The 25,851-nt window shown below is 34.0% G+C and overlaps 1 protein-coding gene and 1 long non-coding RNA gene across 2 annotated transcripts; both read right to left on the bottom strand.

The window, feature by feature from the left end:
* Nucleotides 1–14,258: 14,258 nt before the first annotated feature.
* LOC116132006 lies at nt 14,259–15,188 on the bottom strand. The gene is made up of 2 exons (XR_004128345.1): nt 14,951–15,188; nt 14,259–14,505 (listed from the first exon to the last, which is right to left on the bottom strand). It is a non-coding gene; the product is annotated as an uncharacterized LOC116132006 (long non-coding RNA).
* A 5,404-nt stretch (nt 15,189–20,592) lies between these two features.
* On the bottom strand, nt 20,593–25,109 carry LOC116132013 (protein DETOXIFICATION 35-like). The gene is given in 10 exon segments (XM_031417694.1): nt 20,593–20,681; nt 20,854–20,940; nt 21,027–21,145; nt 21,229–21,412; nt 21,414–21,468; nt 21,571–21,627; nt 21,740–21,836; nt 21,869–22,034; nt 22,036–22,248; nt 24,501–25,109. Coding segments are annotated over 10 exon segments (1,665 nt in total). The 3' UTR covers nt 20,593–20,603.
* Nucleotides 25,110–25,851: the final 742 nt, after the last annotated feature.

Genomic DNA, 25,851 nt, shown 5'->3' with positions numbered 1-25,851 from the left:
TTATATGAATTTATTTTAGTTGATACACGTTTTGTTAAAATTACTCACAATCATGATAAAAATAATCACAACAAAAATGCAATTTCAAAACGTAAAATTTAGAGTTTTAAGACCATGAGATTAGCAGCTCAGTATTTATGAAAAACATCAGCTTTCTCAAATATTCATTCCTCAAGGATTTTCTTATAAAGATTATCAAAAATAATGGTTCAATACTTTCTTCTTTATCAAATACAATATTCATGGTTTTCATTTTTGATAAATCATGCCCGAAACCTTTTCCAAAATGGTTTCAACATTGGTTTCATTTTGGTTTAAATGAAACTATTTTCCCACCTTCTGTTTGGGAAGATTTTCAATTATTTGCAAAAAAAAATTAATAATAGCGAAGAGCTTTTGCAAGCATTTTCAAGTAATTTCCTGACAGCTTGGATTATGAGCTAGCAATTCACTATTACAGCACCTCCTCCTCTGCAATTCAGAGAATTAAGGAGGAAATTCTTATTAAGTAGTGGTCTAACATTTCTATTCATACCATGAGTTCACCAATAATTCAAAAATGGATCACACAACATTCACAATTATGCCATCAACAACATCAATCAATTTTTTTTGGCTCAGCAGTCAAAACCTATAGCACACCTGGCCATAGTGCCAAACACATCAACAAATAGACAAAATTCTCATGACCATTGGATCTTCTGTACCAAACAAATCAAGTAACAGCAGCACCCAAAAGCCAAGCGATCATGATGAAGGTAATTATTACACCAATTATCAAGGTGCATGAATCCATATCTACCTATTTCTTTGTCAAAAGTTGTGGCTATCACACGAAAAGAAGACATATGATTTCCAACACTTCGGCATCACTTAAAGAATATTTCAAAAAGTGTCTAAAGTTATTAAGTACTTTTGATTTTACCGTCATCTCGTTTCATTATGTCTCTATGTAATAACTGTAATGGATTCAAGTATGTTTGAAATCCATCTCTTTATATAATATAAATCTCTACAGGTGTGGTGAGGAAGGTAGAGTCAATTAGAGTGTGAAACAAATCTTCAAAATATTACTTATAAAAACTCTCGTTAAGCTTTCAATAAAAGTGTGTTCTTCATCAAAAATCCTTTGAAAGCTTTTTTTATTTCAGTTACACTATTTAGTCCATCTTTACTAGCATGTTTTTAACAAATCATCTGGAATGAAAAGAAAATTCGAGGGGAAAAAATATGATAAAGTTTCTTGAAATTTTTTTCCCCAAAACTCTTGTTCAATATAGGCTAAGTTATTTCTTTTTCAGTGTATTGAGGAAGTTTCATTAAAGAAAACATGTTTTAAAGAAGAGGGTAAAGATGGCAATGGAGGAGACAAAAGAGCTTGATGGTAATTTTGAAGAGGTGGTGAAGAAACAAATTCTTCATCAAGTAATTGGAACTGATTGGTGGCAATTTCAATAGTTTTTTGTTTGCTTGATTTTGATTGTTTTGGGGTAATAGGAGACTACAATATTATAGCATATGATGATTTTTGTTGTGGAGAGGATTTAGCCTCTTCTTTATTAATTTTGACACCATTCTTCTTGATGGCAGTGCCCATCAATTCTCTCTCTCTCAACTATGTCTTTCCTTATAAGAATTCACGGGAAAAAAAATCGGGTAATGAATTATTTTGTCCTTGAATGTGTTCGAGGTCAAAATCAAAACATGATAACATTGCTTGCTATCTGGCAAAGATTTGTTTTGAAACCAAAATTTTGACATCTTTTTCAAAAATGTATTTTGATGCAAATGAATCAATATGAATTAAAACTTTTCATTGAGTAAATCATCTTGAAATTTCATGACACAAAACTATGGATAAAACTTTCTTTTTAATGGTAGAACAGTTTTGTTTTGCACCAAGCCAAACTTCTAAATGGAACCTGACTAGATGTTTTTGATTTCCTAATTGATTAAATCGTCTTGAAATTTCATGACACATATGATGATTATTTGTAGCATGGATTACTCAACACCCTCATTTATGTCAACCTCAACACCAATCAACATATTTAACACAAAAATCAAAGCTTATGGCTGAATTGGCTCAATGTCAAACTACTCAATAAATGAACAAAATCCTTATGGCTATGGGGTCGTCTACTTCTCAAAAGGCAAACTCGGATAGCACCAAATTACCAAATGAGACAAAAATGATTATTATGCAGTTTTTTTATAACTAATTATGATTTCAATGACCTCATTACTATATTAAAATATAAGAAGACAAATGACTCCAACATCACCCGTATCACGTTTTCAATAATTTTGGTGGATATTTTCTACACGACAATTTCATCAAAGATTCCTTCTTATCAACAAGATTATTTTATCAGCCAATATCATGTCAAGACCTCAATAATTCATTACAGCTCATCAACTACTTTATCTTTTATTATCTATTGGAATAGTAACACCAGGTTCAATTGTGTTTAAATTCCTTGTAGCATAAATAGATGTAGAAGTTAAGTGTTTGAAGCAGAATCTGAGAGAGAATTTAGAATTTGCCGTGTTCTTAGTGTGTTCAAGAAAAAGCTATGTAAAATATTTCATCATCCAGCAATAAAATTGTGTTCGTCATCAGCAATCCTTTGTAAGTTTTGTATTCAAAATTTACACATTTATTATTTAAGTTTTGACTTTACTATTTATATCAAAACCACTTCATTATTTTCGTATACACATGCTTTTTACATGATTTTAACGATCTTGCATATAAATGGTATCAGAGCTAGCAAGTAGTTGTCAATATATGTCATCATATAAATGGTTACTATAGCAAGTCATTGTTCATCATTACTGCTCATTCACTATAGCATATTATTGCTCATTCACTGTAGCTACCTAGAATTAATCCTGGAGTTCTTCCAAATTTATCTAACAATTAGTTTAACTAATAAATGAACAGTTTCACGGATGAATAGTAATGAATAGTAGCTATAAACAATGACTTGCTACAATAACCTAAAATAATAATGACATATATAGACAATTACTTGTTGGCTCTGATACCATTAACTGCCATTACCAGAAGCCCCCACAGATTAAGAATGGGTGAACAGCTAACCAATAGATCCAGTGAGAGACCACGGTCTTACGATACACTGGGACCATCGCTACCTTCATGGCTATGCCAAGTTAAATACCTACCAGAACCACTAAATCACCACTTAACAAGTGACTCAATACCCAAGGGCGGAGAGACTCACTTCAGCATTAGGTCATGTGAGAGTTCCCTTGGGTGCAATGTCTGTATTCCAAGACAAGTTTGTGGCTCTGATACCATTTATATGCAGGATCATTAAAATCATGTAAAAAGCATGTGTACATGAAAATAACGAAATGGTTTTTATATAAATAGTAAAATTTAAATTTAAATAATAAATGTGTAAAATTTTAAATAGGAAACTTACAAAGGTTTTTATTGAACACATTAAGAACGTTGCAAATTCTACATTCTTTCTCAAATATTCTCTCACATTCTGCTTCAAAACACTCAATGTCTACATCTATTTATACTACAATGTCATTGAATTCAAACACAATTAAATTCAAATGTTATTATTACAACATATAATAAAAGATAAAGTAGTTGATAAGTTGTTTTGAATTATTGAGGACATGTCTTGAATTATTGAGGTGTTGACATGATACTGGCCAACATAATCTTGTTGATAAGAATGAATCTTTGTTGAAATTGTCTTGCAAAAAAATATCCACCAAGATTATTGAAAACGTGATATAGGTGAATGCTGAGTCATTCGTCTTCTTGTCTTTTGATATAGTAATGAGTCATTGAAATCATAATTGATTATGGAAACCTGCATAATAATTATGATCTTCATCTTGATCACTTGATGATTTGGTGCTATTTAAGTCTGCCTTTTGAGATGTAGAAGACCTCATAGCCATAAGGATTCTATCCATTTATTGAGTAGTTTGGCATTGAGTCAATTCACTCGTAAGCTTTGATTTTTGTGTTAAAAATGTTGATTGGTGTTGAGGTTGACATAAATGAGAGTGTTGAGTAATCTGTGCTTGAACTGCTAGTGGGTTAACATTTTGAATTGAGAAACTAGTCCACCATTTGATGAGGAACTTCCTCCTTAATTCTTTAAATTTTGGAGGTGCTGTGATATAAAATTGTCAGTTCATGACACAATTAAGAAATTATTGGAAAATGCTAACAAAGATTCTTCACTGTGATTGAAGTTTTTTGTGAATAATTGATGTCCTTCCCTAACATAAGGAGGGAAAAAAAATTTCATTTAGACCAAAAAAATGAAACCATTGTTGAAACTAATTTGCGAAAGTTTTTGGACAGGCTTTGTCACAAAAAAAAAAAAAAAAAAAAAAAACTAAGAATGTGTAGTATTGATAAACAGAAATTATGGAATGAGGCTTTTTGATAGTCTTTGTAAGAAAATTCTTGAGGAACAAATGTTTGAGAAAATTGGTGTTTTTTTTGTAAATACCAATTTTGCCAATCTTGAAGTCTTAAGACCCGTTTAATTTTACATTTTGAAAAAGTAATTTTATTGGGATTTTTTTGTCAGGATTATGAGTCATATCAACAGAATCGATATCAACTAAAATAAATCATAAAAAGTTTTTTTTTTAATAAATCTTCTAGAATATAAAGAAAAATCTAATAGGAATATATGTGATAAAGTTTCTTGAAAGGTTTGTCCCCAATATTCGGGTTCAATAATACAAATTGCTTGAGTAGATTCTTTTCAATGTATTGAGGAGGTTGGTTGATACTAGGGGGTTTTGGTGAAGAGGGCATGTAAGCTATTGAAGGGGCTGATAAGGCAAGGGCTTGTTGGTAATTCTTGGGTGAGATGAAGATACAGATTCTTCGTCTAAGAGACTAAAACGATTATGATGTCGAAACAATAAAATGATTGAACAATCAAGGAATAATTGATACGATAGACCACCACCAAATTGTATCAAGTTCGGATACTGGATTGAATAAGCAACCACAAAAGGTTCTTAACTTTCGTTAACAAAAATAATCATAAAAAAATAGCCCATTACGACTATAACAACCTTCTTATAGTTTGCCCTAATAAAAACCCTAGAAAAAGAACATTAAACAATTACTACAAACGTCCCAAAACATTCCAAAAGTTACAAATAAACCCAAAAAACTCTAGAAGTTTGCAAACACACCCCTAAAAAACATAAAAAACCGTCTAAAACCCCATTTAAATAATTCCTAAAGGCTAAAAATGACAAAACATGTGACTCTGCCATGAGCCTAACTTGTTTGGCCGTTTCGGAGTGTCATGCCAAAATTCGTCGCATTTTGACATCGTTGGCACTATTTAGCATTGTTTACTGTTCATACGACACTGTTCACTATTCATATGACATTGTTCATTACTGCATCATTCTCCCCCACCAGAAAAAGATTCATCCTCGGATCAACGATCGCATGCTCCTCTGTGTTGCTATCTACCAATTCATCTGCATGGTACGGTGATAAATCCGCAACGTTGAAGGTGCTAGAAACATTATACTCATCCAGTAACTCAATCTTGTATGCATTGTCATTGATACACTCTAGAACTTTGAATGGGCCGTCAGCTCGTGGTTGTTATTTCCCAAATCTGCCCGCTGGAAATCGTTCCTTCCGAAGGTGAATCCACACCAAGTCCCCTGGTTTGAAAACAATCCGTTTGCGATGCTTGTCTGCCCGATGTTTGTACCTTTCATTCTGCTTAACAATACGTTTCCGAACCTGCTTGTGTAACTCCTTAACCAACTCAGCCTGCTCGTCAGCATTAGAACTGAATTGGTTAACAATCAGCAATGGTGCCAAGTCCAAAGGTGTGATCGGATTACGAGCATTTACTATCTCAAACGGACTTTTCCCTATTGTGTGATTCTAAGACCGATTATATGCGAATATTGCCTGTGCCAACACCAAGTCCCATTGCCTCGGATTATCTCCAGTCAAACTTCATAACAAATTTCCCAAGCTCCAGTTTACTATTTTAGTCTACCCATCTGTCTGTGGGTGGTGAGAGGAACTAAACTGTAATTTGGTACCCATTTTCCACCATAAAGTGCGCTAGAAATGACTCACAAATTTGACATCTTGATCTGAAGTCAGCAACTTAGGAACTCCATGGTGCTTGACAATTTCCTGTAGAAGCAACCTCGCCAACTGTGAAGCATCAAAAGTTTTGTTACAGGGAATAAAATAGGCCATCTTCGAAAATCTATCAATAACTACCATAATAGAGTCTTTATTCCGTTGTGTTCTTGACAACCCCAACACAAAATCCATACTCACGTCCTCCCATGGTGCTACTGGAACAGGTAATGGTGTGTATAAACCTACATTGGAACATCAGGTCTTTGCCAAATTACAAATTCTACAACGCTCTAGAAGACCCTTAACATCACACTCCATATGAGGCCAGTAAAAATGCTTTGATAGTAAAGCTAACGTCTTATCCTTCCTGAAATGTCCAGCTAATCCTCCAACATGGCTTCCGATAATCAGGGACTCACTCCATGAACATTCAAGAATGCATAGCCTATTCCCCTTGAACAAATGCCCCTCTTGAATTAGAAACTACTCATAAGAACCACCCTTATGCTTTTCCCAAATACCACTAAAGTAAGGATCATCTCGATAAAGGTCCCTAAATGTATCACACCTCGATTGTCGAGAGTAAAGAATGGCGCCTACTCAACACATCTACCACTTTGTTAAGAACCCCCGATTTATGTTTAATGGAAAAGGTAAAAATCTGTATGAATTCCACCTATTTAGCATGTCTGGAATTGAGTTTGTGTCGCCCATTAATGTATTTCAATGCCTCATGATCAGAATATAACACAAATTCCTTTGAAAGTAGATAATGCATCCAGTACTCTAAACTTCTTACTATCACATAGAATTCCTTATCATATGTAGAGTACCTTTGTCTTGCATCATTAAGCTTCTCACTGAAAAAGGCAATCAGCTTGGTCTTCTGGCTCAATACTCCCCTAATCCCAACATTCGAAGCATCACAATGAACCTCAAACACCTTTCCAAAATCTAGCAACACCAAAAGTATAGCCTCTGTAACTTTGCTTTTCAAGAGTTGAAAAGCATTCTTTAGTCCATACAAAACATCCACCCTTCAATCATTTGGTAATTGGCGTGATAATGGTGCTGAAATTCCGAATGAACCTTCTGTAAAATGATGCCAGCCCATGAAAGCTCTGAATATCATGAATGTTTTTCGATGTTGGCCAATTCATTATTGCCTCAATCTTGGCTGAATCCATTCTAATCCCATCTGCTAATACTATATAACCTAGAAACATTACAGAGTTAGTGAGAAAGTGGCACTTCTTCAAATTTGCATATAACTTCTGCTCACGTAGCACCTCAAAAACCTGCCTCAGATGGTCTAAATGTTGCTCCACTGAAACACTATAAATAAGGATGTCATCGAAATCAACAACAATAAACTTACCTATGAATGGCCGAAACAGTTGGTTCATAAGGTGCATGAATGTACTTAGTGCATTGGACAGTCCAAACAGCATTACCATCCATTCATACAACCTATCGCGAGTCTTAAATGTTGTTTTCCATTCATCCCCCAGTCGAACCTGTATTTGATGGTTGCCACTCCTCAAATCTATCTTTGAAAACGCAGTAGCCCCATGAAGTTGATCAAGCAAATCATTAAGTCAAGGAACTGGAAATCGGTATTTGACAGTGATTTTGTTGATAGCCAGACTATCAATACACATCTGCCAAGACCTATCCTTCTTTGGAACCAATAACGTCGGAATGGCACAAGGGCTCATACTTTCTCTGATTGCACCTTTTTCCAATAATTCCCGAACTTGCCTTTGTAACTCTTTATGTTCTTCTGGACTTATCCAATAGGCAGCCTTGTTAGGAATGATAGCTCCTAGAACATAATCAATACAGTGTTGGATGTCCCTCATATGTGGTAACCCATGTGGCATCTCCTCCAGAACCACATCACCAAACACATCCAATAATGGTTAAACTTGGGGCAGAATAGTAACAACCTCATCATTCTCTTCGACTATGACCACAGCAAAAACCTCTTGTGATTCTTCAATCACGTCCTCAATAACTGACTTGGATAGTAGGTAATTCACATTACCTTTATTGTCTTGCCTCACATCCAACGGCCCTAACGTGATCGTAATACCATCATTCTTGAAGGTGTAAGTATTTTTGAAGCCATCATGTTTCGTCCTCCGATCAAATTGCCAAGGTTTCCCTAACAAAAGATGACAAGCATCCATTGGTACGACATCACACCACACCTCATCTTGATATATTTTTCCAATCAAAAATTGCATGAGACACTGTTTGTTCACTTTTACTTCATTTCCCTTTCAAAACCAGAAAAGTTTGTATGTTTTAGGATGTTCTTCCGTCTTCAAATTCAACTTTTCTACCATAAATGCAGCAACAACGTTTTCACAGCTACCCCCATTAATAATTATTCTACACACTTTTCCCTTCAAGCTGCACTTGGTATAAAAAATGTTGTTTCTCAACCACAGTTCATCCTCTATTGCAGTAGTATTCAACAATCTATGAACGCCTAAAGACTCACCTTCATCCGCATAGATGATTTTGTCTTCATCTGAATCTGTTTGTTCATGTTTTTCCCCTGCATCATCATATATTGGTGCAGCATCTTCCTCAATCAAGGTCACAATCGGTCGATTTGAGCAGTCTATCACAAAGTGCCCAAGTCCTTGACATCTGAAACACCATTTCCCCTTTCCTCCTGTTAATCCAGCCTTAACTACTTGTTTACCTTTCCAGTCTGCATTAAAATTACTACCATTCGCTGCCACTGTCGTTGATTTCACAGATGTTGAACTTCCTCGACCCCCTGAGTACTCTTTTCCTGAGAAACGATTTGAATACCATGAATCGCCACTGTTTTTTGCCTTAACTTGTTTTTCAACCTTCATGGTGAGTCGGCAAACATGTTCAAAGTTCTAGTACTACTGCAATTAGACAACATTCGAAATTTCATATCGAAGACCTCCCAAATACCGAGCAATCGTCTGTTCATCTTCCTCAGCCACATCACATCTCATTCTAGGCCAAGCAAATTCATTTGTAAACTCTTCAATCGACATACCACCTTGTTTAACATTGTGATATTCTATAAAAGCCTCCTGTCGGTAATGTTCAAGAAGAAACTTACGTTGCAACAACTTTTTCATCTTATCCCAACTCACAATTTTCTATTTTCCCTCCCTAAGCCGTTGCTTCTTAATATGTCCCCACCAAATCGAAGCATGTTTCCTCAATTTTATTGCGACTGATTTCACTTTTTACACTTCCGAAAAATCCCTTAAATTGAAAATTCTCTCAACTGTATTCAGCTAATCAATAAACTCATCGGGATGAGCTTTACCATCAAACTCTGGAATCTCAAGCTTCATTCCAATATTTGGAGAAAACTGTTGGTTTCGTGGCCGGAATCCCTGACTACGCCCACTGATGGAACCCCCAAAAGGATTAACATCTTTCTTCTCCTCATCAATTTCTTCTACTGATTCCTCCTCTGTTTGGGTCTCAATTTGCTCAAGACATCGTTGAAGATCTTGAATTTGCCTCCTCAGATTGTCCATCTCTATATCTCGCTGGTTATGTGGATGATCAACAGTGCCTTCCCCAAGAGCCACTCCACGACCCCCGCTGCGTCCTCGCCGACCTCTACCACGAGTTTGTTCAGCCATTGGTATTAAATTTGGCTCTGATACCAAATGATGCCGAAACAATAAAAAGACTGAACAATTAAGGAACAATTGATACGATAAACCACCACTGAATTGTATCAAGTTCGGATACTGGATTAAATAAGCAACCACAAAAGGTTCTTAACTTTTGTTAATAAAAATAATCATTAAAAAAACAGCCCATTACGGCTATAACAACCTTTTTATAGTTGGCCCTAATAAAAAAGAACATTAAACAATTATCGCAAAAACATCCCAAAACATTCCAGAAGCTGCACCCAAAAAACTCTAGAAGTTTGCAAACACACCCCTAAAAAACATTAAAAAAGGCCTAAAAACTCATCTAAACAATACCGAAAGGCTAAAAAATAACAAAACTTGTGACTTTGCCACGAGCCTAACTTGTTTGGCCGTTTCGGAGCGCCACACCAAAATTTGTCGCAGGCTGACATCATCGGCACTATTTAGCACTGTTCACATGACACTGTCACTGTTCATCATTGTTCATTACTGTTCATTACTACATCAGATCAGGTTGAGTGATGCTGGTTTTCTGTATATTGGTTTTGGCTTGTTTTGAAAGTGGGGTAATAGGTTGTTAAGGAATCATATTGTATGATGCTTTTAATTGAGGAGCAGCTTTGGGTTTGATGGGAGTGCCCATCATTTTCTCTCTCTCTCAAATGTGTCTCTCTTTATAAAAGGTTGAGGGAAAAGGATTTAGGGAAAAGGCTTTTAAATTTTGTATCATGTTAAAAACATTGTTTTGAAAAACTTGAATTTCAATGCAAAAAGATAAAAACATGTTTTATTGATGAAGGTATTTAAATTTTTTTTGTCTAGACTATGTTTTTGATAAGATTTATCTTTGATATTGACACGTCTTTTAATTGATTAACATCTTTTATTAATGGAGAATTAACAAATTCAAATGTTACTTCTTGTCCTAATATGTTTGTTGTAGTTAGGGTTGTCAATTGAGCCAAGCTACTCATAAGTCAGCTCGGCTCGTATAGGGCTCGAAAAAAACTTGGCTCAAACTCGTTATAAAAATCAAGCTGAGTTCAATCAGCACAAGGCTCGGCTCGATAGGCTCGCAAGCCTAAACTGGCTTGCATACACAAGGTTATTTTAGTTACTTTTAGAAAGTATGAGGGACTAAAATATAAAAGTCAATCTTAAACCTTTGTAAATATGACAATTCAGCTCCCAATCTAACACGTGTCTTCATTGTTCAAGTCTATACTGGAAATACGCAAAGTAATTATCTTCAATATGCCAGTCTTCAGGTTCTTGAGTACTATCGTTACTACTTGATTTAGTTGATGTAGTTTATTACCACTGCTCTATCACCTCCAAAATTTAGAGAATTAAGAAGAAAATTCCTAACGAAATTCTCATGACTATTGGATCACCTACAATAGCTAAATCAAGTAATAACGACAGTACTAAAAAACCTGAAGACTTGCATATTGAAGATAATTATTTTGCCAATTTCCAAGATAGACTTGAACAATGAAGACACATGTAACAATGTTATTTTAGATTATTCTCAAGATTCTCAAAAGGAATGACTCATCACTTTATTATTTTTCAAATAATTTTGGTTACTTTCGATGGATATTTTCTATCAAGCAGACGTCATCAAAGATTCCTTCTATCATCAAAACCATTTTATCTACCAATATCAAGACCGGTCATCAATAATTCAAGACAGTGCATCTATTTTATCTTTTGCAATTATTACAATGAATTCAAGTGTGTTTGAAATCCGTTTCGTTGTAGTATATATAAATTAAAACCTTATAGATTTATTTAATTCTTAGCTTAACCTAGACCCGCCCTTTTTCGAAGGAATAGGAACCAAAACTAGAACCGATCAATTCCTGAAAAAATGGAACAGGAATCAGAACCAACGGTTCTGATTCCGATTCCGGGTACCTAATAAAATTACAAAATGGTCCATATTTGGTTCAAAAATGACAAATAAACCCTTAAAAGTTTCAAATACACCCCCATCTCACAACGAATTTTGACCATTAGATTATAACTCATGTATCAATCACTTTGAAAAACCTTTTTATTAGCTAAAACCCTAAACGCCTCTTACAAACAAACTAAGCCAAATTCTTTCTTCTCTCATCTTCTTCTTCCCCACACAAAACCCTAGTCAAGCTAGCCCTAAAAGTTATGCCTATCTCTCTATTCCCTTCATCTTCGAACAAAACAAGCCAAGTTCTCTCCTCTCATCTTATCTTCTTCTTCCCCCCACAAAACCCTAGCCAAGAGAAACCAAAGAACACCCTATTGTAGATGTCTTTTCTTCTCTTATCTTCTTCTTCCCCTTCTCCTTTTTGGCATTTATTAGAAGAGGATTTGTGTCGAATTTTAAAAAATAGCAAGAAGAATTTGAAAGTCTAGCCAAATTGATTTTTTTTTTTTTTTTTAATGCTTTGTTGATTTTTTGTATGAATAATGAAGATTTTTTATGCCAAATTGATTTTTTGCATGAAAATTGAAGATTTGGGTTTCTGTTAATATTAATGTTAAATGGCAAAATTTGTTGGATTTGGATTTCATGTTTTTCCTTTTTTTTTTTGTGTGTGTGTTTTGTGTTTAATATCAATAAGAAGAAAAGGGAAGGAAAAAAAATAGAGCTACTTTATTAAAAAAAAAATGGTTTTTGTGTTGTGTTCAATATAGGTGATTAGAAGAAAATGAATAGAAAAATAAAGTTTTTTTTAGTAAGAATGGTGAATTAATTTTAATAACAAGGCAAGACATCAATTAAATTCACTTGTGAATAAAACAAACAAAACAAGAGAAAATTTAGAAGAAATAAGATAGAACTTTAATTGAATTGTAAAATTTTACAATGGTCCTTGCATTTTTTGATTTAGTCCCAGTTCCAAGGTTCGATTCTGATTCCTAAGGTGGTGGAACCAGAACCGGACCTGCACAATGTCGGTTTCAAGTTTTCGGAACCGAAACCAATCCTGTGGCAGTCGGTTCTGGGTAGGAACTGGAACCGAAACCCGGGTACCAGTCGTTCTGGTTCTACCCTATTTTTTTGCCCACCCCTAAGCTTAACTAAGAAATGAACAGTGTCACAGATAAATCGTAAATTGCTACTGTGAATGAATAGTAATGCGAATAGTAATTTGCTACAATGATCCTAAAATAATGGAGTATTTTGACAATTACTCAGTTCTTATACCATATGTGTGCAGGATCGTAAAAAGTAATATATATATTGATTTTTACTATCTACACACATATGGCATCGGAGCTAAGTAATGGTCTATATATATATATAACTTCAGAATTGTACAAAAAATTGAATCATAATTCTAAATGAAAAAAAAAAAAATTACAATCATCTCTTATTTAAATAAAATAAAATAAAGAAGATAACAAAGCGAGAATGAGAAAATATTAATGTCATATCAAGAAAGCCCATATAAAAAGTATCGTTACCAGTACAACCCTACCATTGAGTTGAGTTTAATTTTCCCATGATCCCCCATTCCAATAATTGAAATGAGCAAAAGATTTGTTGATTGCTGAGACGAAGCTACCAGATTTCTAGTGGCTGTTAATAGAAAAATTGTTGTCAGAATCCAGATGGGTTTGAATTAAGAAAGCTTTTAAAGTAATTAAATCAGAGAGAGAGTAGATCTGGAATTACCTCTTGTTGTTTCTTTCATTTTCCTACATTTTCTGTTTGGATGAGAAGAAAGGTGGGTAACAGAAGAGGATATTTTTATGGTTTTATAGTTGCTTTTGCAAAGGGGTATTTAGGTATTTTTGAAACATAAAAGGTTATTTTGAAAAATGTCAACCTGCATTAATGTTTTGAAAAACTATCCAACTATTTGGTTGACGAATTTGATGAACACACGAAAGGACATTGGATGGTATGTAAGTCATTTCATTCACATGCTGGATATTATTTTCTATAATTTTGGAATTGGTTATTTTTAGAGAAAGGATTTCAAGACTACACCCCTCTTGCTAAAATTCCAATGGTTAATGGTGTATGAATTTTAGTAATATGTTCATATTTTACATAAAATACTTGGATAGTTCTAGTTTACATATTCCCAAGTAAATTTTGAATTCACAAATTGGTTAGTAGCAATTTCTTATGAAAGTCTCCTCTTCTTGAAGACATAACAAGAATTGTAATCTTTTTCCAAGGACTTGGAGTGCCTTAGTCGGAACAAAAATTTACATTTCTTAAAAATAGAAGAATTTGTAGGATTTATGTTTTACATTTCAGATATCTTAAGAATTTAATCCTCTCTAAATTCGAATTTATTTCCATTTTGAAGGATTTTACCGATAAACTTTGCATATAAACTACTATTTGCAAAATCTTATATTTCTTTTCATCCATTGCCGACACAAATCTTATATCTACGAATAAAACTCATTTCAGAAGAGAATCCTTATCATAAAACTAACAAAGAATGAATTTCTCTATTTTGTGTTAAAAATGTTAAAGTCTCAAATTTGCAATTGAATATGACAGAATTTCTTGACAAAGGCTATGTACGCAAATACGGAAAGAAAACAAACAAATTATCACATCATTGTCACAGTTGGCTCAGATCTAAGTCTTGCTTGAAGCAATGAATCTGCAACCTTTGAAGTGCGATCATAGAGACTTAGAAGGCTTTGAAGACCTTCATAACTCAATCCCTGTAACAAAGGTTAGATAATCAATTCAGCACTGCTCTACATAACACTGCTAATTTCGACAACGAACAATGTAACAACAAAGATACAGATATTGTACAACACAATACCAATTTCTATTTGAGAGAAGTCTCGAATCATCAGGTATATCACATTATCTATATGTCAAATCAATGAATGCATAATAGATGTGTATATTATTTTCTCTTTCATCAATCCTAACACCATTACAATTTATAGTTTTTAAAATGATCATGTGACGGATAGAATTTTATTGACTTGACGCATAGATACTGTAGTACTAAAGTCTTTTTTTCCCCTTTGGATACTTGGTGTATGAAATCAGCAACATAAAATCGTACATTCCAAACTTATTTGACTCAAATCATCTCCAGAAATTGCAACAGTAGAAACAAATGGCAAAAGGGGAGACACTAAGCACACTCACAGAGAGAATTCTAGCCATATGAAAGAAGGGCTGGACAGGCCATTTTGCAACACAAATAGCAAGGACACCATTGGACTTTTCCTTCTCTTCTGTGTAAAACTTCCTGTACACTTGAATACCTAAAGAAGAAATCATCATGAATTAAACATTTTGTATAAGACTTATTGCAAGTAATAAAGCAAATACTTTTACAATCCATGTATTATCATAGATTCTTTAAATAGAAAAAGGAATTAGGTGCACACACACACACATATGTATACACTAAAAGACTTGATAACGCCACTGTTATTGCTGAAAATTGCAGTATGCTAAATATTTTACTAGTTTCTTAATTGATAGTGTTGAAGGCTTGGTCTTATTAGTTCATTGTTGAGATGCAAAATTGAACATGATATGAATTGAATATTTTCTCTCAATTTTGCACTTGTTTTTTTCTAATTTCTTCTCCCATTTCTTTTCTATTCTGTACATAGAGTACAAATCTGACAATCCCACTTTCATAAATTAGAAGAAACACTCCCTCTAGGACCTCCACCAATTATTGGTGGGTTTTATTTGGTAGAGATCCACGGGGAAGTGTTTCAAACTAGGTGGATCTTCCACCAAAAGACACGTTACTTATCATGCCACCATTGGACACTGATGAGACCCCTAATATGCTGGTCCTGTTCATACTACATCAGATCAGGTTGAGTGATGCTGGTTTTCTGTATATTGGTTTTGGCTTGTTTTGAAAGTGGGGTAATAGGTTGTTAAGGATATATTGTATGATGCTTTTAATTGAGGAGCAGCTTTGGGTTTGATGGGAGTGCCATCATTTTTCTCTCTCTCAAAGTGTCTCTCTTATAAAGGTTGAGGGAAAAGGATTTAGGGAAAAGGCTTTTAAATTTTGTATCATGTTAAAACATTGTTTGAAAAACTTGAATTTCAATGCAAAAAGATAAAAACATGTTTTATTGATGAAGGTATTTAAATTTTTTTGTCTAGACTATGTTTTGATAAGATTATCTTTGATATTGACACGTCTTTTAATTGATTAACATCTTTATTTAATGGAGAATTAACAAATTCAAATGTTACTTCTTGTCCTAATATGTTTGTTGTAGTTAGGGTTGTCAATTGAGCCAAGCTACTCATAAGTCCGCTCGGCTCGTATAGGGCTCGAAAAAAACTTGGCTCAAACTCGTTATAAAAATCAAGCTGAGTTCAATCAGCCACAAGGCTCGGCTCGATAGGCTCGCAAGCCTAAATGGCTTGCATACACAAGGTTATTTTATTACTTTTAGAAAGTATGAGGGACTAAATATAAAAGTCAATCTTAAACCTTTGTAAATATGACAATTCAGCTCCCAATCTAACACGTGTCTTCATTGTCAAGTCATACTGGAAATACGCAAAGTAATTATCTTCAATATGCCAGTCTTCGGTTCTTGAGTACTATCGTTACTACTTGATTTAGTTGATGTAGTTTATTACCACTGCTCTATCACCTCCAAAATTTAGAGAATTAAGAAGAAAATTCCTAACGAAATTCTCATGACTATTGGATCACCTACAATAGCTAAATCAAGTAATAACGACAGTACTAAAAAACCTGAAGACTTGCATATTGAAGATAAATTTTGCCAATTTCCAAGATAGACTTGAACAATGAAGACACATGTAACAATGTTATTTTAGATTATTCTCAAGATTCTCAAAAGGAATGATCATCACTTTATTTTTCAAATAATTTGGGTACTTTCGATGGATATTTTCTATCAAGCAGACGTCATCAAAGATTCCTTCTATCATCAAAACCATTTTATCTACCAATATCAAGACCGGTCATCATAATTCAAGACAGTGCATCTATTTATCTTTTGCAATTATTACAATGAATTCAAGTGTGGTTTGAAATCCGTTTCGTTGTAGTATATATAAATAAAACCTTATAGATATTTAATTCTTAGCTTAACTAGACCCGCCCTTTTTCGAAGGAATAGGAACCAAAACTAGAACCGATCAATTCCTGAAAAAATGGAACAGGAATCAGAACCAACGGTTCTGATTCCGATTCCGGGTACCTATAAAAATTACAAAATGGTCCATATTTGGTTCAAAAATGACAAATAAACCCTTAAAAGTTTCAAATACACCCCCATCTCACAACGAATTTTGACCATTAGATTATAACTCATGTATCAATCACTTTGAAAAACCTTTTTATAGCTAAAACCCTAAAGCCTCTTACAAACAAACTAAGCCAAATTCTTTCTCTTCTCTCTTCTTCTTCCCCACACAAAACCCTAGTCAAGCTAGCCCTAAAAGTATGCCTATCTCTCTATCCTTCATCTTCGAACAAACAAGCCAAGTTCTCTCCTCTCATCTTATCTTTCTTCCCCCCACAAAACCCTAGCCAAGAGAAACCAAAGAACACCCTATTGTAGATGTCTTTTCTTCTCTTATCTTTCTTCCCCTTCTCCTTTTTGGCATTTATTAGAAGAGGATTTGTGTCGAATTTTAAAAAATAGCAAGAAGAATTTGAAAGTCTAGCCAAATTGATTTTTTTTTTTTTTTTAATGCTTGTGATTTTTTGTATGAATAATGAAGTTTTTATGCCAAATTGATTTTTTGCATGAAAATTGAAGATTTGGGTTTCTGTTAATATTAATGTTAAATGGCAAAATTTGTTGGATTTGGATTTCATGTTTTTCCTTTTTTTTTTTGTGTGTGTGTTTTGTGTTTAATATCAATAAGAAGAAAAGGGAGGAAAAAAAATAGAGCTACTTTATTAAAAAAAAATGGTTTTTGTGTTGTGGTCATATAGGTGATTAGAAGAAAATGAATAGAAAATAAAGTTTTTTTTAGTAAGAATGGTGAATTAATTTTAATAACAAGGCAAGACATCAATTAAATTCACTGTGAATAAAACAAACAAAACAGAGAAAATTTAGAAGAAATAAGATAGAACTTTAATTGAATTGTAAAATTTTACAATGGTCCTGCATTTTTTTGATTTAGTCCCCAGTTCCAAGGTTCGATTCTGATTCCTAAGGTGGTGGAACCAGAACCGGACCTGCACAATGTCGGTTTCAAGTTTTCGGAACCGAAACCAATCTGTGGCAGTCGGTCTGGGTAGGAAAGGAACCGAAACCGGGTACCAGTCGTTCTGGTTCTACCCTATTTTTTGCCCACCCCTAAGCTTAACTAAGAAATGAACAGGGTCACAGATAATCGTAAATTGCTACTGTGAATGAATAGTAATGCGAATAGTAATTTGCTACAATGATCCTAAAATAATGCAGTATTTTGACAATTAATTGGTTCTCAGACCATATGTGTGTATACATATTGCTTTTTACGATCTACACACACATGGCATCAGAGCTAAGTAATAGTCTATATATATATAACTCAGACCACTGTCGTTGGTTTCAAAGATGTTGAACTTCCTCGACTCCCTGAATACTCATTTCCTAAAAAATGATTTGAATACCGTGAACCGCCACTGTTCTTCGCCTTAACTTGTTTTTCAACCTTCATGGCGAGTCGACAAACATCTTCATACGTCTAGTGTTGCTAAAATTGGACAACATCTGAAATTTCATACCAAAGACCTCCCAAATACCAAGTAATCATCTGTTCATCTTCCTCAGCCACATCACATCTCATTTTGAGCCAGTCAAATTCATTTGTAAACTGTTCAACCGACATACCACCTTGTTTAACATTACGATATTCTATAAAAGCCTCTTGTTGGTAATGTTCAGGAAGAAACTTATGTCGCAACAACTTTTTCATCTTATCCTAACTCACAATTTTCTGTTTTCCCTCCTTGGACCGTTGCTTCTTAATATGTTCCCACTGAATCGAAGCATGTTTCCTCAATTTTATTTCAACCAATTTCACTTTTTGTACTTCCAAAAATTCCTTTAAATCGAAATTCCTTCAACCGTATTCAAGCAATCAATAAACTCATCAGGATGAGCCTTACCATCAAACTCTGGAATCTCAAGCTTAATTCCAATATTTGGAGAAAACTATTGGTTTTGTGGCCAAAATCCTTGACTACGCCCATTGACGGAACCCCTAAAAGGATTTACGTCTTCCTCCTCCTCGTCGGTTTCAACTAATGACTCCTGCCTCAAGACATCATTGAAGATCTTGAATTTGTCTCCTCAGATCGTCCATCTCTATATCTTGGTGGTTATGTGGATGATCAGCGGTGTCCTCCCCAAAAGCCATTCCATGACCACTGTCGCATCCTCACCGACCTCTACCACGAGTTTGTTCAGCAACAAGTATTAAACATGTGCTTTGATATCAAATGATGCCGAAATAATAAGATGACTGAATAATCAAGGAATAATTGATACGAAAAACCACCACCAAATGTATCAAATTCAGATACTGGATTGAACAAGCAACCACAAAAGGTTTTTAAACTTTCATTTAATAAAAATAATCATCAAAAACTGCCTTATTACGGCTATAACAGCCTTTTTATAGTTTCCCCTAATAAAAAAACCAAGAAAAAGAACATTAAACAACTAGTTAAAAGGTCCCAAAACATTCAAAAAGTTACAAATAAACCAAAAACTCTAGAAGTTTGCAAACACACCCTTGAAAAACATTAAAAAAATGCCTAAAAACCCATCTAAACAATTCCAAAAGGCTAAAAACGACTAAACTTGTGGCTTTTCCATGAGCCTAACTTATTTGACCATTTCAGAGTGTCATGCCAAAATTCGTCGCATTCTGACATCGTTGGCACTATTCAGCACTGTTCACTATTTCATCACTGTTCATTACCGCATAAGAAAAGCTGAAGAGGCTTACACAAAGGGACTCATATGCTTTGGGAGAAATATTAGATTGATTTGGATATAATTTATTAATTCAGTTTTTTTTTTTTTCATTTTTGTAATCAGTTTAGTGTTTTTTTATATTAGTATTATTATCTTAAGCCTTTTAATTGAGTCTTATGATATGTTTATAAATTTTTTAAACAATAGTATTAAGAGTTAGTTTGTGATTGTTGTAATTTCAAATATAATCAATTCTTATTTAATTTTAAAAATATTTAAAGTTAAAAATAATTTATAGGATATTTAGTAAACTTAATTTTTGAAATTGCTATGAGTTTCAAAAACTATAACTATGTGTTTCTAAATTAGATTTCAAATTAGAATTTACCTGTATAATGACCAAAAAGTATATCTTAGGAAAATTATTTTGATAAATATTTAAAACTATATTAAATAATTTTATATACAAAGAATTTGTTTGTAATTTATAAAAAAAAAAAAAATTAATAATTGAAAAGTGCCAAAAACTCCTAACGTCGAATTATAATCACCGGTTCTGATAACCACCACTGGCAACTGCTAAAATAGCTCGGAGTTCGAAATCCATCGATCTACACAACCTAGGTGCTTCCATCGAAAATGGCAGTTCGGACCCGACAGTGGATGCTATGGTTCATCTGTTTTATTTGAAAAAATATATATTTAATTTATTTTATTGATTAATTAATGTTAAAATCAAACCTATCCGATTTGTACAGTGGGATGGTTCTTGCAATTATTTTGCATTCTTTCTGATACAAACACTTTTATGGGAAGGTAAGCAGAAGCCATACTCTATAAGGATAGAGACATGCAGTGTTTCAGATGCTATCTTCATTCTTCCCTGAATCAATGGCTTGACCGCCCCACTTCCGCATGCGCGCTGTTGACTGTTCGACCTGAAAGTCAATTCATAATCTTTATATACCTTTACTTCACTCATTCTGAATTCTGATTCTCGTTTCAGAAGAATAAAATGTACAACACAAAAGCTCAATTTGAGTAGACACAATGTAAAGTCACTCTGTTATGCTTAATGATCAAGTAATTTGCATTACAGATTTTAGTTACCTCCTTGCTCCAGTTGGTTCTGTAATGTACAATCAGGAGCAGCAATGTTTGCAATGCAGTTCCGCATATCATGCCCGACCAAAGTCCCTGTATAAGCGAAAAATATTAGCCAAATTCACAGGAAATCATTGATGAAAAACAGAGCAAACAAACATTGCGGAAAAATACTTTACCTTAACGCCCAATTTTCCTTCATAACCAAGGAGGTAACCAAGAGGGAGTCCAAATACGTAGTACGAACCTAGATTGATGTAAGCCACCAATGCTTGCCATCCACCACCAATAGCAACACCTGAGAGAAGAGAGAAGTAATCAAAGGAGATTCGTTAAGAAGAAGATGAAGGTGCTAGTTTCAATGGAAACTCAGATTGTTACCTGATATTACTGGTTGGACACTGTTAAGGACCATGGTGATACCAAGGAGGAATGCTAGTTTAGCCACGGTAATTTGCAGATCTTTGCTGCTTGTGAAAAGGACGGCAAAATAGTCCTTCGTTATCAATATAACTACCATGAAAAAAAATCCTATGAGAAGAGATTGAAATACTGTCACATAGACTTGAGTATTTGGCTGATCTAGGACGTCCCAATCCAAGCTCATTAGAGACGCGGACGCTGAAAATGTGAAAACAGAGAAAAATTAGTCAGAAATGTTAAAGTTTAAAGAAAATATGCATTTGGTATAGTGCAATCTGATAGATTGACCCTGTGATTTACCTTATTGCAGCATTTATTCCAATGAATAACATAGCTTCCCACCCGTTCAAGTTCATGCTGAAACATTATACCAAACGAGTAAATTCTGAGGGGGTGGATTGATTGGCACCACAAATGGAAAATATATGGGGGCAAAAACAGTTTGTACAAGTTATTAGGATGAACTCACCATATGGAAAGGGAACCAACTGCAATTACAGCATTATCAAGGTGGCCAGTGAGAATGATAATGCTCATCATATGCCAAATCTCTAGGCAAAGCATGCCACCCCTTTTTGCACCAACCCATCACATATATAAGTTGAGGCAATTGAAAGCCGAACAAACGCCCAAATGTCATGAAATGCTGACCAAGAGAAGCCATGCCACCCCTCTTTGCACCAACCCATCACATATATAACTTGCGCAATGGTTATTTCCCAAGCTGTGATATCAAATGCTATAGCCGCACCAGTTGTTCCCCGAATCAAATACATAAACGAAAAGATAAAGCAGTACAATGTGAATTATCAGAGCTACAAACCCAATCCAAGCAATGATGCTAACCCTGCTTTGAGCCTGAAGGAACTTTTGGGTAGGAAAATTGATGGCAAATGAAAACAATTGAGTAATAACTAAGAGAGTGAATTGCCCTGCTAGATCAGCTATTTCATCTTCTTGCCCAAAAAGTTTTAGTGGCTGGTCCAATCAAGGTTAATTGGTATTGGAGCTGTGGTCACTTTCAGAAAACACTGCCAATAACGATATAGAAAATTCTATATAGAAAAGAAGATTTGGACTATATGCCAATTAAGATTTAATAAAATATCATTTCATAAATATTTATAACAATTACAGAAAGAGAGTTATTTACTTTTGCTAATTACCAGATGCAATAGTAGTGATGAGAGTGTAAAGAGAGCAAATAAAAGCTTCATCTTATTTTTCAAAAGCTTTTGATGATTTTTAGTTATGGACATGAGTTTCCAACTCCATAAGTATTATTAAATATGAAAATAGATTTTGAAATTTAATTTCTACACTAACCAAACTAAAAGTAATCATTCTTAATGATTTTTTTTTCTTTTTCTTTTTATTTTTTTTTTTAATTTTTATCAATCAATAGAAACGAATATGCATGGTAGCATCCTTCCAGGTTCATGAACAAGTTTAATTAATTGTAATCGAATTTTCCAATACTAAAATTTGAATAGTAAGTTTAAAATTCATGTTTTAGGGTTTAAAAATATATCAGTTAGAAAGTGTATATCTTTCAATTCTGTAAATGGATAATATGGAATTCAGAAGAAAGGAAGAGCAACTTTAATTGAGTCTAAATGAGTTGTTTAATTCATCAATCAAATGTTTAAGGAGATAAAGATGCCGTTTTTCTTGTGTCAAGCATGTTTATCTATTTGATTAAATCAATCTAACCAGTAGTCAACATCTTTATGCATTCCATATTGAGTAATGAAAGAGCTTAAAAGATCTAACTAATCCTATTTCATAACAAAATCAAGTAAATTATAATAAGAAGGCTGCTCTTGCGGTGGAGGTGGGTGTGCAAAGGGAATTTAAAGAAAGAAAGAAAAAATAAATAAACAAAATACCTACTTTTTTATGATTATTTTCTTCTGGCTGATCGAATCTATCTTCCATAGCTTGAAACTAACCTTTTCTTTTAAAAATAGAATTTCAAACTATATTTTAAACTACGTTCAGACGTATATTCCATTTCTATGGCGTCTTGGATTAATTAATGAGAAAATAGCTGATTTTGTTTATGTAAACTTCGACTTACAGCTGTTTCAGTTTTAGTGGGTCCAATCCAACAAGGTTAATTAGTGCTGAGAACTGAATGGACCGCAGGCTATTGGTTGCTTCGCCATGGTTGTTGATTTTGAGCAACACAGAAAATTGGATGCATTTTTAATCCATGCATTTACACTAGAGAGCTGAGACAAATCATCAGTAAAGAAATTCAGCATTAGGATTGGTGTCGTCCTGATGGTTTGCAGAAACAAGGTCCCGAAGAACTTTAGTTTTTTTATCAATCAATAGTAACAAATATGCATGGAATCATCCATCCAGTTTCATGATTTTCTTTTCTCATCAAGAAAATAGAGGCTACATTATTATGATTAATTATCTGAAATAATGGGAACTCACATTATTAATATAGTAATGCATCCTTGATTCTTAACATAATTAATTTCTAAATTTTACCAAGTTAGTCAAAACAGCCCATTTGACTCTTTGAGTACAAGTTAACCGTTTCTTTTTTTTTTTTCTTTTTTCTTTATAATAATTGTCAATTTGACTCTTTCGATTATATGTGTAAGAGAAGCTTAATTAGGAAGTGCAAACTGGGTGGGTTTTAATCTTTAAATTGACCTATTCCAAGCAACCAACCTAACATTTGATCTCATATAATAAAATCATGAAATTAAACAAGTTTTAAGTTCACTTTAGATGGCTTATATTTAATCATGAAATTAATGAAGTACCAATAGGTTAACCCTTTTTTTTTTTTTTTTTCCTAATAATTGTCAATTTGGCATTTAAAGAGTCTTATAATGTTAGGACATTGACAAGATTAAATATGTCAATTTGGCATTTAAAGAGTCTTATAATGTTTAGCATCTGAATATTAAAAATTTCCTTATTCAACTTTGATTAAAACAAAACAAGATGAATTAAAGGCAATTTAAACAAAAGAACACGTGTGTCTAACAAAACAAGTTTTTATTTCACTATTTGGTTTTCTGGAAACATTAAACTAGCAAACTTTGAACAAAAACAAAACACCACAACACATCTTTTTTTACCTGCCTATGGGCACACACATCTTCTTTATTTTTTTACCATGTATATATACAAAATGGCTTCTCTGTAGCTTTCAAAACTTTGGAGCAGCCGGTGCAGTTTCTGAATCAATTCCTGTGTAGAACACGGAAGTTCAACCTTGGATAGCTTGCATCCCAGAACATGGCAATTTCGTCTCCTGCCTGCAAATTTCTTCGCCTGACAAAATCACTGCCCCAGTTTTTAATGAGAACGTAACTGCTGTTGGAAGATCGCCATTTCTTTAGAACCATCTCGTTGTGCACAGAATCAGTATCATTATCCAAAATTGAAACTGTCAGACCCTCCCTACTTTGAATTTTGTCAAAGCTATCAGGGCTCATGAGCGGCTTAACATAGTCATCGATCAAATCTTTTGGTAACAAAAGCCTGCTCTGATGGCCCAGATCACTTTTGGTAAGAGTTTTAACTATGTTCCAAGGATTATAGGGATGGAGCCCCAGTTGTGTAGAAACACCCTTGCTCCTTTCCTCTTCCTCTTCTCTGGGGCTGTAATGTTTCATCTTCCTAATTCTGGCAGTTACCTCTCTTTTGCTTATATCAGCCTCAGCTAAGGTTTTAGGGACATGTGTCGTTGCTTCTGTTTTGTCACTTGGCCAAGTCCAAGCTTTATCGAAAAGCGTTAGTTCTGTCGCAGGAGAAGTGGCAGCAAACGGATAACTGAATGGAGGGTAGGCTATTGGGTGTTTCGCCATAGATGGTGATTCTTTTTTCTGTTAAGAGATAGAGAGAGAGAGAGAGAGAGAGAGAGAGAGAGAGAGAGAGAGAGAGATTTTTGAAGGGTTTCGATTTATGGTGGCAAGCAAGTAGCAACTAGAGCAAGTTATTTATAGAGAGAAAATGAAAGTTTATAAGATTCGTCATGACTCATTATTATATTATTATCACAGGAATCTCTTCCATTAAGTGTCATTATTATAGTTTTTATTGACCAGATCAAAAAACTTTTCATAACTTCGTTTGCAGAAATTGAGTTTTTGACTTTGGTTGTAGGAATTGAGTTTGTGACTTTAGTTGTAGGGATTGAGTTTGTGACTTTGTTGCAATAATTCAGATTTGAGAATATGTCGTGCCTTCAGATTTGTTTTACGAAGTTGTTCTACCAAAGTCCCTGATTTTGTTTACATTAATCACTAATCTGGATCGTCTATCTTTTCTAGCTACAAGTTGCCGTACTAGATTTTTTTTATTGCTTTTATGTTTGTTCTCAGCTTTCACTGTTGCTAAGGATTCACTCTTCTACATTTTTTTTTTTTTTGGGGATAAGTAAAGCTGTAATGGCCGGTTTTGACTACAAACCGACAAGAATCAATACAAGGATGGCTCAAAGGAAAGCAAACCAACACGTGGACACCAACCTAACAACCCAATACAACCAAAAAAACCTTAGAGCAGTTATTTAGAAATATCCATGCCTTCTCTTTTACCTTCTCTACC

Source organism: Pistacia vera, unplaced genomic scaffold (genome assembly GCF_008641045.1).
Source record: "Pistacia vera cultivar Batoury unplaced genomic scaffold, PisVer_v2 Contig247, whole genome shotgun sequence".
NCBI lineage: Eukaryota > Viridiplantae > Streptophyta > Magnoliopsida > Sapindales > Anacardiaceae > Pistacia > Pistacia vera.
This window is presented reverse-complemented; position numbering and strand designations above follow the sequence as displayed.